Source organism: Theobroma cacao, chromosome 2 (genome assembly GCF_053813885.1).
Source record: "Theobroma cacao isolate CCN51 chromosome 2, ASM5381388v1, whole genome shotgun sequence".
Taxonomy (NCBI): domain Eukaryota; kingdom Viridiplantae; phylum Streptophyta; class Magnoliopsida; order Malvales; family Malvaceae; genus Theobroma; species Theobroma cacao.
In genome coordinates this window covers 38,689,344-38,705,557 of record NC_142640.1, presented here as the reverse complement: position 1 = coordinate 38,705,557, position 16,214 = coordinate 38,689,344, and the positions used below count along the sequence as shown (strand labels likewise).

General features: G+C 32.8%; 1 protein-coding gene across 1 annotated transcript; it reads right to left on the bottom strand.

Moving 5' to 3' along the window:
- Positions 1-392: 392 nt before the first annotated feature.
- Positions 393-1,034, bottom strand: LOC108660697 (uncharacterized). Its single transcript, XM_018114958.2, has one exon. It carries the CDS (start codon positions 1,032-1,034, stop codon positions 393-395), a length of 642 nt encoding a protein of 213 aa, XP_017970447.2.
- Positions 1,035-16,214: the final 15,180 nt, after the last annotated feature.

Sequence of the window (16,214 nt, the reverse complement as noted above, 5' to 3'; positions counted from 1 at the left end):
TGAACAATAATGGCTCCCACTGCTAATGCTGAAATGAAGGTGCCATTTCCCATCCTCATCCGAAACTACCCTTTACTCAGTTTTCTCCTTTGTTGAAACCCCTGTAAAGAATTGCGAACATGGTTAGTGGCTCCAGAATCTACTATCCAAGTATCTGCAGAATCAACCACTAAACAGGCTTCTAACATATTTAAAAAACCCATACCTTGTTTATTCTTCTGGATTTCTTCAAGGTAGACTTTGTAATTTCGCTTCCAATGTTCTTTCACACCACAATGGAAACATTTCCCTTTGGTGTTGTCTTTTGAAGCAATCTTTTTCTTCATGGGCTTTTTCTTTGCTCCCACTAAGCCCTTAGAAATTTTTTTATTTCCAACTATCTTCTTTTTACCCTAAGTTTTGGGCTTAGAAGTGGAAATTGCATGTGCTTCAAGTTTCTTTTTCAAATCAAGAACCTCCTCCACATTTTGAAGATCATTCATTAGCCCACTTAGGGTGTAATCCCTAGTGTTCAGTTCATAATCCAATTTGAATTGTGAAAATGACGAATTCAAGCTATGAACTATCATTGAGATTTGTATTTTCGCATCTATCTCAGCACCATTTAGTTCTGCCTTATTGAGACAAGAGATCACTTTCAGCATGTAATCTTTAACTGGCTCCCCAAGTTTCTGCTTAAGGTCCTTAAAAGCATTGATTGCTTTCACCTTAGTAGATCTAGTTATCGTACCAAACATCTCATGTAGGTGCAACATTATGTCAGCAGCATTACCCATGCCTTCGTGCTGCTTTTGCAATATACTATTCATAGAGGCCAGCATATAGCATTTAGCCAGCTTGTTTACATCATGCCACTTCTTATGATATTCAATATCTTGTGGAGTTGATTGGAAAGTCAGTGCTTCAAGCTCATGGTCAGAAAGAACCCATGTGATCTTGTCATAATTAAGGACAATATTAAGGTTTCTTTTCCATTCAGAGTAGTTATCACCATTCAGAGTGCATTTGTTCAGCAAAATTAAAAGTGGATTCATATTTGTGATGCAGATATGTTTCTGAAAGTACATTTGAAATTACGTAAGCATACTAGTTATTCATAGACTTTGAACATTTCATGATGCATGTATGCATGATGACAATATATAAAACCCTATAAATTATATTATTAGTTCAACGATCATCTACCTTTTTATAATAAATTAACCAACTATGGGCCGTGAGAATTTACTACTAGGTAAACTAGGACCCTCCCACTTAACTATGTTGCCCAATATCTTCATACTTAACATGGTTAAGGAGCGCTTTTATTTGGTCCACGAAGTTTACTAACAAAGCTACTGTAGGCAGGTTAATAGTAAATTCATGTTGAGTGCAATAACCATTGTTTCATTCTTTTAAGCTCCTTACTTAGTGAGCCTTTATGGGACGTCTCACTTCATAATCCAACTAAAAGGATTTATCCTTTCGGAGACCCAATCCGTCATGATCTAGATTCATGTTCGCTTGTAGGGAGTGACATGTTTCACATGCCAATGGGCCAACAATGGAGACCGTGGACTCTAGGATTACTAGCATCCTCTCCCACTCAATATTTTTATACTTAGGGTTTTGATTGACTTTTTACCGGATTTTCTAAATGCATATTTAGAATATCCTAAGTCAAATTATAGGCTTGGTTATGTTTCCAACTAAACACTTTTAGTATATAACTAAGTTTATATTACCATCTTGTCTAAATGTGATTTATTTTATTTTCCTATATTCATTATGTGTCTCATAGTATAAAATTCCTTTTAAACTAAAATACATAATGTATGCATGGCATTCCTTAAGAGATGTTGGCACCTTAATTCTAGATGACATGTTTTCAAGCATACAAATAATATCTAATATCACTCATACATATAAATATTTATATATATATAATAAGCCACATTAATGTCCATCCTAGGAAAAATAAAATAAAATTACAACTTGTAATTCTCTTCAATCTTGCTTGCTTCCGCTACTTGTTAGGATCACATCCATTTGGCACTCTTTCGAATTTTATGACTAAAAACAATCCTCAATTTTAATTTTAATTTTAACCCAATTTAAGAAAATAATTTTATTTTATCTAATTAATTAATCTCATTAATTAATACCAAAATAAAAAATAGATTTTTTTAATTCAAGGCTAAAATTAATTTTTCAAAAAAAAAAGAATTTAGGAAAAATTTTAAGAATATATATTTAAAACATATATATATATTATTTTTTTTAAAATAATTTTATTATTAAAAAAATTGAAAAGGGCCCACCCTAACGGCCTGTTGCCCAAGAGCTCAAAGGTGGGCTGTTGCCTTGCAGCAGCACTTTCTGCTACACTTGGCAATAGATTGTGCTGCTGCCCAGCAACATGTGCTGATATCTGACAGCAGCACACTACTGCTATGTGCTGTCAAACGGCACACTGCTGCTGTGTGCTGTCAAATGGCACACAGCAATGTGTTGTGTGCTGTGTGCTGTCGAACGGCACATAACAAGGGTTGTGTGCTGCCCGGCAGCACACCTCACGCCTTTTTTCCCTTTTCTTTTTTTTTAATAAAAAAATTAATAAATATATATATATTTATAATAACAAAATTTTAATATAAGAAAAACTCTTTTCCTTTAAAAAAACTAAATACAAGAAAAACTCATTTTTCCAAAAAAATAGTCATAAAAAAATTAAAGAACCAAATGTTACCTAATTACCTTTTTCCTTTTGGTTTTGAACTTCTTTCTCCATGGATGCACCAGATACATTAAGAAATATAAAAATTACATGGATTTTCCTAGTTACATAAATCTAAGGAAAAATAAAAGAAATCAAGAAGAAAACATGACGATGATAGACCACCCTTCTTGTTACATAACCAAAAGAAAAATGTTACATGTAAAATTTTTTAGGACAATTAATGTGGCAAAAATCTTAAATCATGCATCGTAACATACAACAATACATTGATCACATCAAAACAGTTAAACATATGCAAAGGTGCCAACCATGCAAAATAAATATAGGAAACCAACTTGCAATAAACCCTGCTCTGATACCAATTGTTGGAGTAGGATCTTAGTAGATTAATGTGATTGTGTAAAGCATGGATTTCAAACATTTCTTTAACAATGGAAACAAGCAATCCAATTACACAAACGAAAACACACATTATTATTATTGCAAGTAATATAATCACATCTAAAAAAAATTAAAATAAGAATCTATTAAGTAAGAAAACCATACCTTTATTTTGAAATTCTTATTTTCTAACAACACCACACCAATGAATGATTTATCAACCAAATAAGTTTACCACTTATTCTTCAAGAATACTTTCAACTTAAACCTTGAGTGGACAAGGTGTGGAATGCACGACTACAAGATGGCAACTAAGTTTATTCTCTTTTCTTTGGAAAAGCTTGGAAGAGGAGAAGAGAAAAAATGGCTGAAACTTTTTTTAAGAAAAAGTACATTCTCTTATTTTCTTCCAATCTCTTCTCTTTTTATTAAAACTCTTGTTTCAAAAGTTTAATCAAAATGAAACACCTTTGAATCAATCTTCACCATCCATTCAGAGTTATGGACGCATCAAACATGCTCCATAATTATCAAAATAAAAATTAAAGAATAAATAATTTAATTCTTTAATTATCATTTAGAGTTCTTGAAAAAATAAAACTCCTTATTGAATAATAACTCTTATTTTATTATTATCTATCTTTATTTAAAAAGAATTAATAATAAATAAAAGAGTAATAGTCAAACATGGAGTCTCTTTTTATCAACATGGATGTCTAGATTCATTTTGCAAAAATCTTCCTAAAATTATCTTAATTTAAGACAACTCTTGTCTGTAATTAAGACAAAAAATATTTTATCTTGTCTAAATTGAGACAAATATGTTTTTTTGACTAAATTAAGACAAAATAATTTTCTTGTCTCAAATTAAGAAAAACATATTTTCTTATCTAAATTAAGACCAAACATGTTTTCTTGTCTAAATTAAGATAAACATGTCAAAGTTGCCAATTTTGTACATAATTTAATGAAACAAATTAAAACATGCATTCCAACTTAAACAAGTTGAATTCTACGAAGCTAAGTGGGGAATCTATTTGGACATAGATATTCCAAGCTCTAATAAACTTAGAATTATTTTTAATCTCATTAAAAATAATTCAAGCTTATTAACCATGAAAAAACTCCACCATAGATTCATGGTTGCACTCTTGGATTAACTATTATTACAAGAAAAAAATCAGTATTTGATATTAATTATTAGTTGTCCAATTGCAAGCCTTATATTGTGAACCCTCATAACCATCCAATGACAAAAGGTGAAATTACCACTTTACCATTTATGTCAATTTTGTCCCCTAGTCTCAAATTTCATCCAATTAGTGATTCAATACTCTAGATCTAATCTTTTGAGTATCTAGATGTGATGAGTAGCTAATTCATCAATCCACTGGGCCTAGATTAATCACCAATCTTCTTGAAATAACTAGAAGTGATGTTAATGCTATGAACTCCATTTTCTGGATATATGTTCCCCTATGTTCATCAAAATTATTGTCACAACCCAATTTTCGGGCCATGACCGACGTAAGGACCCAATAGGCACAGCCCACTAGGCCCAAGCAAGCCTCTCTATATGTTCTTGTATATTAGTCCATCAATCTATCATATTTCTTTAAGATCTATACTTACTAGTGTTCAAATGTCAATTTCTTCAAACGCAATTCATAAAACCCAAGTGGATGTTCACATTGGCAACATAGTTCGAAATATACATAAATAGTCTATCCAATGTATTTTATCGATTCACATTGAGCATACATAAAGACTTGGACCGTCAGCAGAGTGACTCTGGATGGGGAATATGACTACTGAATACCAGGATACCTACTGAAAGATGGGTGTACATGGGCACCTTAATCTATGTCCCAACCACCTCTGAATCTGAAAACATGAAGTTGAAAATGTGAGTATAAACTTAGTGAGTGAACATAAGAAAGGAACAAGCAACGTTAAGGAAGGTTTAGAAATCCTGATGCACTTAAGTTTAAACACTGCAATTTAGTTTTTTTCTATTTAAAAACCCCTCATTCAAACCCTTAGTCGTTTAGTCACTTGATGACGAAAGACTCATGAATAACAAAGAAGTTGAGATGTGAAAACTTTAGTAGAATTCAAGCAAGTCAAGCATAATAGATTGACTCTCACCGCAACGAAAAGGCATTCTCACTGCAACGAAATTTTGGCCAGATAAAACCCAAGGGGCTTTCACTACCACCGAGAAAATCCACTCATGCCACATTGCACATTAAATTGAACACATTGACAATACTCAAATTTTCAACAGACAATGCAATCACATATTAAATCCAAACATCTCTATATAGTAAATATATATATAAGCACATACACCACCATCTCACCCAGCTCATGTGCATCCCCCCACATCGTGCACATAGCCAGAGTCATCGTGTGCATCTCCCCACATCGTGCACAAGTAATATCATCATCCATCTCCCTCACCACCGTCATCAGTGGCAGGTGCACACTCACCCCGCACATGCACGATTGCATTTTGTCACACAATGTATCATTTATGACATAATATATATATATACATTGATATTATATAGAAACACATGGATTCATCACACCATCCATTTTATAGCATGAAAACATTTCATAAAGGCTTGTTCCCGTGCGAGTTTTAAGAAAAACCAATAAAACGTTTTGAGGGATTCAATCAAACATAAATGTGTATATCCCAAAACATTTTAATGCAAGTTCACTCTCTTTTCAATAGCAGGATATTACATCGCTATTTGAATGGAGTTGTCTCTAATTATTTTCACTGGCCGATCGCTCGATGTTTACTCCGTCACGCCACCACAGTACTCTAACCTTATCTTTGCATTTCCTAACAATAATACGAACTTAATATATTTAATTATATACGTATACGGGCAGCAATTTAATCAATTAATCCTTACTCAAATTTATATTTTTCATCCTATCATGAAACCATCTTCAATTAACTCACATCTTAATACATTTTTTACTAAAATTACTTATATCCATTGCTTACGTAATTCCTTAAATTATATCACCAGCAACTTAATTATGATGTCACGTGTCTACTTCAACCTTTCTAAATAATTTCCACTCAAATCCATCTTATATTTCCACACATAATCCACATATATGGCAGCAACAATCATTCTCACTTTCACTCGATTATTTCCTAGTTTACACGCATCGTTATCTATCTAACTTTCAATACTTTGTTTCTCAATCCTCCATCCACAATATTCCTTTTTCATTTCTTTCAAACAACGTGCCATGAAATCTTAATAATTTTCAACTAGCTGAGGCAAATAGATCCTTTCAACAATCGTAATTCCTCACAATATTCAACTAACCGTAGGCTTTAAAACATAGTGTTAAGCTTACCCTTTTCCTTTTCCACTTTGAGTCCTTCATGTACCCATGGGTTTATTGGCTTACATGTTACCAATTTTTCTCCAATCAAGCCAATCTTTGCTATCACAAGACATTTCTCTAAGTCACTAACTCATTTTCAAAGACTACTCAAGCCAAAAACAAGAATTCTTATCATTCCTTGCTTGAATCACCAAAACCAAGCTTTTTCTTCCTTTCTCTCTTTTTCTTTCTTCTCCTCTTAGGGTTTAGATGTGCTGAAAATTGGGGTTAAAGGCTGTAAATTTAGTGCTCAAGAAGTTTGGAGAAGAAAGGAAAATAAAACATGGAAAGGAAAGTGAAGAAAACTTGATTTCATGGTGGATAAAGAGAAAATGGCATGGAAGCTTCAAGAATGGCGTGGAGCATGAAGGAGAAGAGGGAAAAATCTTGCTGGAGGAGATAAGAACGGTTTTGGGCTGAAAAGAATCAAAGTCAAAGCTTCTTTTGGAAGCTTTGACCAAATTTTACTTAAAATTATCATTTTGCCCTTTTTGTTTCTTTCCATTTTAATTTAGTCCTCCCAACACTCATTTAACTCCAACTTCCTTCTATTATCTTCTTCTACACATGTACATACAAAGTATGAAGTTTGTACTCCAATGCGGTGTCCCTGTAATATTTCAAATATTTATTTACCCGCGTTATCTTTACTTAATAAAGACACGCGGCCCCATTAACGTCATTTTTTCTCCAAAATTTTCTCATTCTTCTTCTCCCCCACTTAGATTGACCATATACTCCTCCTTCATAGAAAATTCTGACATTGAATAAAATATTAATATTTTAATATTATTTTATTTCAAAAATTTCTTCTTGTCTCCTTGGTACCCAAAATACCTTATTATGCCTCAATTCACTTCTGAATCACTTTTTATCTCGTAAATTCTTCTCTGATAAAATATTATTATTTTATTATTATTTCCTCACATGCGAAATATTTTATCCCAATTGTTCTTTTCATCTTTCATCACTTTTAAACATTATAATTAACCTCAATTGGTATCCAATAAGCTTTATTAGTCACCACATCAAGTACACGGTATAACAATTATAATCCCAAAATACGGAGTCTAGATCAACGCTTTATGATGATCATGCTCATGATAAATCAAAATTTATAAGGAGATTAAACACAAGTCCACTATCCATCAGGATTTTGGTTCTACTATAAGCAAATGCATAAGTGCGAGATCAAAATTTAGGTAACGGTAAAACTTAAATTTGATTCTCACATGATTCTAGTTCATGTTATAGTGTCATTACTCGAAGTCAACCATTTCGATGATTTGAGACTCATCATTCCCTTGAAATGAATCACATTCATTTCATGGGAAGTAATCTGGACACTACAGCCTTAACATAATAAAGTGACCAGCTTTATTATATGGCTGTGAACAATTTTTAGATTCAATTAAAATACATGTCTCTTATGTATAACTCTTCATACAAATGTATTTTAATATCTCAATAGAATCTTGGTACCTTAATTACTAGATAATGAATGCTTACTAAAACAAACTCTTCGTCTTATTATCAAAATGTACTTTCATTACAAATAAATTCAATGAATTTAAACATGAGAATATACTTGCTTTCCAAGGCACCATATTCTCAAAATTCCTAACAATTAAAAACTCCCCCTTAATGAGTGCATCAAGATTTTCCTTTAATCTTTAAATCAAACTTTATTGAATGAGAATCATAAGCACTCATACACCTAAGTCATACAAGCTTATAGATATAGTTCAATAACTTCAAGAGTCAAGCTTGTGTCTATGTAAGAACAAATGTATGGGAGTTAAATCATTTCAGGAATTTGTCAAAGATTACTCAAATTATGTTCAAGCAAATTTGATCATTTTGTCATAATCAAAACTATAATAATTTTAAAGCTAACACTTTACACCTCCATAGCTTCTCTCTTGGGTATTGAAGACTCTTTGGGTGGTAAAATGCCAAGATTCTACAAGATTAAGGAAGGAAACCTCACGGTTTCTCTTGAATCTTCACAACCTAAGCCTTTCCCACTTTTTTCTCTTTTTCTTACTCTTTTTCTTCCTCTTAGGTGGAACTTCTCAAAGCTTTCTCTTCTTTCTTTTTTGCTTTAAATGGCCGGCTCTCAAGTCTCACTAAGGCCTATTCACCTTTTTCTTTTACCCTTGAATTTTGATATTTATATGGCCCTTCATTTAACCAATCACAATACATGCACACATCCACTTTTTATTTTCATTTGGCCATTTTACCAACCAATGGGTTTTCATGCAGCAATTTCCTTTCTTCCACATTGGTCAAATATCCACCCTTCAGTATCCTTCCATTCTTTAATCTATCTTCATGAATTCTTAATGCATTTCCATTTCATCCACCTTACTTTTGTCCAATAGTCTTTCATGCATTCTCCCACATTATTTCTCATTTGGCCTCCCATTTAGCCAATAACATTACATGCATATACATTTTCTTTTCTTTTAGTCCAACATTGCCACCAAGTGTCCATCATGCATAAATCCTCCATGCATTCCTTTAACTTAAAAATCCACATGCATGTGTCATTTTATTCATTTGTCTCATTCCTTTTTATTTGTCACATGGTGGGGGTCCTACATGTTCCCCACTACAAGTACATATTTGCATGCATATCTTTGCATGTAATAGTATTTGTTACATGCATATTGTCAAACCCTGTTTTACAAATAATTACGACGTCATTTACATGCTCAATAGAATGGTTACATATTTAGGAAGTTTGAGAAAATCGTTAAAAGATGATATTGCCCCTAATGGTATCATTAAGTCGATTAAGCCTCGAACTAGTTCAAATAGAAATTTTAAGGTGAAATTAAGAGTTTCACAGCTCAGGAATGACTCAAAATGGTAATTTGGAGTTCGAGGATCAATTTGGAGTCAAATCAAAATTTTCACTATCTAAGGGTAAAATAGTCATTTGCCACTTGGGGATAAAATGAGAATTTTTAGAAAAGATTTTTTTGGTCTATTTGACTTATTGGAGTATGATTTGAGATTTAGAAGTGAAAATATTTAATTTCGGTGATTTTTTAAGTGTAGTTAGAAATTCGTCTCTCGAAATAGTGAGTAACCTTACCATCATTTTAATTATCTAAAGTATGTTTTTATTCGGTTTTGGTGAAAATTTTATGAAAATGAGTTTTAATGGTAATGTTTATAAACAAAATGTGTTTAGATGAAGAGATTTTATAAATTGTCTTGAAATTGAATGATGATTTTGAAAATAGAGTAATTGGAGACCATTGATATGTTGTAAATTTATGATTTGAATTGATGGCTTATGTTAATGTGTTGGCATGACTGGCTGGGTTGTGTTTTTGTGAACTGTATCAATTGTTCTATTTTACACTTGTAGGCTGGGTAGTATTATATTAGTCATGTCATGCCGTCAAATTTTTTTGTATGGTGGGTTTAGTTTGCTGCAGTGGGCGGGTTCTGTAGACCAACCTATTAGAGGGGCACGAAATCTGGATATATATATATATATGTACCTCGATCGGAGCGCGTAGGGTATCTCCTGAGGTATGGATAGAGTTCACGTCATGTCGAACCACCTCGTGATGATGAACTCCGCTAACGCCAAGGAATGGCTGTGATTTTCAAACTAAAAATATGTTTGTGTGTATACTAAACTTTTTAACAGCCTTGGCGGACTCGGTTAGATGCCTTGGCTAAGGTATCCTCGAGAATGATTTTGGCAAGAGCCAAGCTTTTAAGATACTCATAAGCCATGTTGATTATTTAAACGAAATGAATATTTATGTTATGAAATACATATTGAGATGAAATATTTTAATCGTCTCTTTTTACTCGACTTTAGATATTTTGAATGATGTTTGTTTACTCACTGAGATTATATAATCTCACCACCTTCTTTTCTACCCATTTCAGGCTCAGATTAGGTTGTAGATAGCTGATTTCATCGATGACTACTATTGGATTTGCATCCTCCAAACTGTAAGTTCACAGTCCTCTTTACTTTTGGTTATTCGGGGGCCCACTAGTTATTATAAATTAAATTAAATACTTTGGCTTGCTGTATTACAGTATATATGAATTTATTTTGCTTTTACGCTACAAAAATTATTTACGAATAACTCTAAAAGTATTGTTTCATAAGAAAATAAAATATTTTACTTAATATTTTTTTATTTTCTTATTATATCCAAATAATCATAATTTCGTTTTAAATGAAGGTTTTAGACTTTTAAACTTATTTTTGATTATGAATTATGTGTTTTGTACTCGTATACTATATTTTAACTAGTTTCAAAATTTTTGGGAAAAATGAATAAAATGCCCCTATGACACGAAAATTATTTTTTTTTTTGTTTTAAGTTGAAAACCGCTTAAAATCTTTTAGAACATGACATTTGGCAATGGTTGCTCACAGAAGAAATGAGAAACTGATATTAAAGCCTTGCGGGTTTCCGGTTGGCATTTCGGATAATGAGTGTCTATCGGGACACCGCGACGGTTGTCACAGGCTTAAGGGGAGTACCGGGTCGTGACAGTAGGTATATATATGAATATATGTTTTGTATTGATGAATAATGTTGTGTGATGATGTTGAAGTGTGCGAGTAGGGAGTGCACATGTCACGATCTGAAACTCCCCATCGAGCCCGTGACAACAGCCGCGAGGCCTCGATAGACATTCTTCACCCCGAATGCCGATCGAAACCCCGCAAGGCTTAGCATCAACTTTCGCATCTCCCCGGTGAGCAACAATTATTAAATCTCACATTTAAAAAAATCATAAGTCATTTTCAAATAAGAACAATAAAATATTATTTTCTGGCTCATAGGGACATTTTCGTAATTTTTTGTCAAAAATCTCAAAACTTGTTAAAATTGTAGTAGGTAAGCAGAAAATATATATTTAATGATTTAAAAACAAAATAAGTATCTAAAACGTTCATTTGAAAGCAAATTGTTAACATCTAGTACTATTCAAAAATAATCAATAAAATATTCTATTTTCTCATAAAATAAATTTTTATAGCAATATTCGTAAATAATTTTTCGCACATGAAAGTAAAGTAAAAATTGTATGAATGGAAATACAGATAACCAAAATATAAGTATTGATCTGCAATGACACGTGGGCCCCAATTGACCAAGAGGATGTAAGATTGTAAACTCTTACTTTCTATAATGCAGTTCCGAGCTTAGTTCTCGTCCTACTCGATTATCTACAAACTATCCTGAGCCTGAAAAATGTATAGGAAGAAGGGGTGAGATTTTATAATCCCAGTGAGTAAACAGATACCATCTAAAGTATCTAAAGCCGAGTAAATAGAGACAATTAAAATAAGTCATCATACTGTAATTTCATTACCTTTCAGTTTATTTCAACCAAATAAAATCAATCCATATAAATCGAGTAATCAACTTGGCTTATGAATTTCTTAAAACTTTGGCTCGTGCCAAAACTCATACTCGGTGATACCTTGCACAAGGCATCCAACTGAGTCCGCCAAGGCTGTTAAAATTTTGTATGCACTTAAAATATATTTTTAGTTTGAGAAAAATACAGTCGTTCCTTGGCGTTGGCTGAGTTCCCCTTCACGTGGTGGTTTGGCGTGAAGTGAACCATAAGCTTTACCCGAGGAGATACCCTACGCGCCTCTCCGTTCGAGGTAATAATATAATGGAGTTTATCGTGCCCCTCTAATAGGCTGGTCCACGGAACCCCCTCTGCAGTAAATAATTAATATATACTCCACCAATTCAATAAAATTCATTCTAGCATGGCATGACAATTTATCGCAATCTAGCCTCTCAATGTTGAATACACAATACAAATAATTCTGACACCAAAATCAGTTTAGCCATTCATGCTCATATATTGTCATAAGTCATTCAATTTAAAACCATAAATTTACAACACAAGTAGGCAGTCTCCAATTACTCTATTTTCAAAATCAGTATTCAATTTTTCAAAAAATTTATAAAATCATTTTATAAAATCACAATTTCTCCTAAAACATAGCAATTTACCATTTAAACCAATTTTCCATAAAATCACACAGTTGTATAAAACTACTCTAGATAATTAAGACGATAATAAGTTTACTCACAGTATTAGGAGTAGAAATACTCCTATCTTCTGCCCTCGGGTGCAGTCTCTTACCCGAAACAATTGACTCACCACCTATCCATAATCCATGACACAAAATTCAATAAATTGTGTCAATTTATCATAAATTATTTCAGGCTCTTAACCATGCGTATGCACTAGATAGGATTTGAAATGTCTAGACAATCGCTTAATTGCGGTGTCCGACCTAACTCGCCTATACACGGTGTAAATTCCTAAAATCTCCAATTCGACTCCAATTCCATCCATTTCAATTTCAATTATCCAATTATATCCACAATACCTCAATGACTGTGAATTTGGTCCAATTTATCAGTCCGGACTATAAATTATGCTTTTACCCCTAGTGGGTAAAAATTTCAATTTATTGCACCGAAAATTCCCATTTAATTTCCAACCTCATAATTCATCATTTTTCCACCCAATTCTCTTAAAATAAAGTCAACCTCATCCTCACATACCATTGGCTAGATTCGGCTTAGAGAAATTCATGGAGAATATAAATATTTTTCTTGTTGTTTTACTCATAAACATGCTAAACAAACACTAAACACTAACATAGCTTAAAATCAAATTTATCTAACAACTTTCTCTCTCTAAACCCATATGACCAGAATTGAAATCATCCTCAAATCACATGATTCAACCATGAAAAATGATGGGAAATGCATGGGAAAGGTAAAGCACAAGACAAATTTAAGAAATGTTATCTTTTTTTCACTTGATTTTTGAATTTCCACCTATTTTCCCTTTATATTTCTTGGCTAGGGTTTTATTTTCTCCTTTCTTTCTCTTGTTTCTTGCTTGGCCGAATGTTGAAGAAGAAGAATGGGTTATGGGCTGATTTTTTTATGCCTTTTTATTGTTTAATGAATAATATTATTTTATTCATATTTTGAATATTTTATTAATGCATTTTTTTTTCTAGCCATCCCCTTGTCCTACTTTTTTTTTTTTCACCATGCATTCCCTTTGACTTATCCAAGTCTTAAGTGAAATTTCCAGATTTTTTCAAAGTTTTGGTGGAGCAAATTTTTCAAAATTACACTTTTGCCCCTGAACTTTTTAAAAATTACATTTTTACCCCAAAAATTGAAAATTTGCCATAATGCATAATTTTCACTCCTCATACTCATTTCACACTCCAAATAATTAAATTTGATCAAAATCCTTTCAAAATTTAAATTTTCGATTTCTGATGGCAAAATTACCATTTTATCCTTTTACTCCAAATTATACCGAAATTAAAATTTTTCACTTCTAAACCTCAAATCTTACTTCAATAAGTCAAATTATACTCCAATAAGTCAAATGGGGCCAAAAAAAATCTTTTCTAAAATTCTCATTTTGTCCCCAGGTGGCAAATGACCATTTTGCCCCTAGATAGCGAAAATTCCGGTTTGACTCCAAATTGATCCTCGAACTCCGAATCACCATATTAAACCATTCTGGGACTTTAAAATTCTTAATTTCATCATAAATTCTCTATTTGATCTAGTTCGAAACTTAACTCAACTTTATTGTACCTCTAGGTACAATACCGACTTCTGTAAATTTTTCTAGACTCTCCTAGCATGCAAACATACTATCCATGACATGTATGTCATGATAAATATTTTTATAGAGTCGGGCTTGTCATCTTCTACCCCACTTGGATCAACCATATGATCCTTCTTCTTGATTGACTTTGACATCCGACTAAATATTAATATTTTAGTATTATTTTATTTATAAAATATTATTTTATTCTAAAAATTTTATCTTGTCTCCTTGGTACCCAAAATACCTTATTATGCCTCACTTGACTTCCAAATCGCTTTTGATCTCACAAATTCTCCTTCGATAAAATTATTATTATTTTATTGTATTTTTTTCACTTGCGAAATATTTTATCCTAAACTACTCCTTTCATCTCTTATTACTTTTAAACATTTTAATTGACCTCAATTTGCATTCGATCAACTTTATTTATCACCATATCAAAGTATGGGGTATTTCAGCACACATGATGATGATAGAGTGTGCGAGTAGGGAGTGCACACATGATGATGATATTGCATTGATTTAAGTGTGGTGGGATGGTATGCATGATGATGTATGTATATACAAATATATATATGTTATTTAAAGTTTAGGAAAATAATTATGATTATGTTGTGTGTTGGTATTGTTAATTGCTCCCAAATCGCTTTTCATTTCAACAAGAAAATGGCTTTTGATGTAACAAGACCCATTTCACTTAAAATGCTCTGTTTCTCGCTGCAGCGAGATTCATTTTCGCTGCAGCAAGAAACTCTCGGGTTTTGGGGGTCACACTAGCCTGATTCTCGTTGCAGCGAGAATAAATGTCGCTGCAGCGAGAAACTCTTGGGTTCTGGTGCAGTACTTCACTTAGATGAAGATTTTGACCACTTTTTCGTTCGAACTGGGAAAAGTAATAAACATAAAAGTTGTATCCCTACTTCTTATCTTTCTAATGGTCAAAAAATCAGGTCAATTGGACTTTTGTAGTGGGAGATATGCTAGAAAAACTGAAATATATGCAAACTGACACTATTTCTTGCTGCAACGAGAAACTTGCTACCATGCTTGCTACCTTGCTTGATTTTGACATATTTTTCACCCATTTAACTTCATGGTTTGATCATGGGTTTTTACAACACTATGAGGTTATTAATCAAAGTTTGAAAGGAGGGATTTTTAGTAATAAATTAAATCAATTGCATTGTTTTTGAAACAAGTGCTCATGATTTCCAAATTCTTCCTATTGGTTGCTTGTTCCCTTCTTATGTTCACTCACTGAGTTTATAATCACCTTTTCCAAATTCATGTTTTTAGATCAAAAGGCAGTCGGTAACTAGATCGAGGTGATCTCGTAGATTCGTGTCCTTGGTAGGTATCTTGGCATTTCGTAGCCGCACTTTCACCTTGGTCACTCCGCTGGAAGCCCAAAGTCATTTTTGTTGTAAATACGTACTTGTGATGTAAAGTACTAAGATGTATACCTTAGACCATATATGTACATTTTGATTGGTAAAGCTACCATGAGTGGCAATAGTTAATGTTATTTTGGGATAATATAAATCCAGTTTTGATTGTTATAATTTACTATTAAAGTACTTAAAGGGTTGAGATTATGAGATGTAAATGTAAGAATAGTTGACAGAATAATGAGTACGATTATATAAATAGGCTTGCTTGGGCTTAGTGGGCTACGTCCATTGGGCCCATGCACCGGTCATGGCTTGAAAATTGGGTCGTGAAAATAAAGGTTGTATGATACAAACCCACTATGATGGCCAATGTATAGCCTTGAGAGAAATGCATTAGATATTGTGTATGAACTATGTGCCAAGAAAATATTTATGTATTTGAATTTAAGTATTATATGAATGTATGAGATTAGATGCCCTTGGCAATGTGGATATGTTTGGAAATTTTGAGGCTTGCTCAAGTCTCATGGGTTTAACTTGCCAAACTCATGTGCCGATCACAAACTTTCGAGTTTGGATTGTGACAAAGTTGGTACCAAAGCACCTAGGTTTAAAGTGTCCTAGGTTGT

Excerpts from the sequence above, each read along its gene's own strand:
- LOC108660697 (XM_018114958.2), bottom strand. The coding sequence starts at position 1,034 with ATGAATCCACTTTTAATTTTGCTGAACAAATGCACTCTGAATGGTGAT.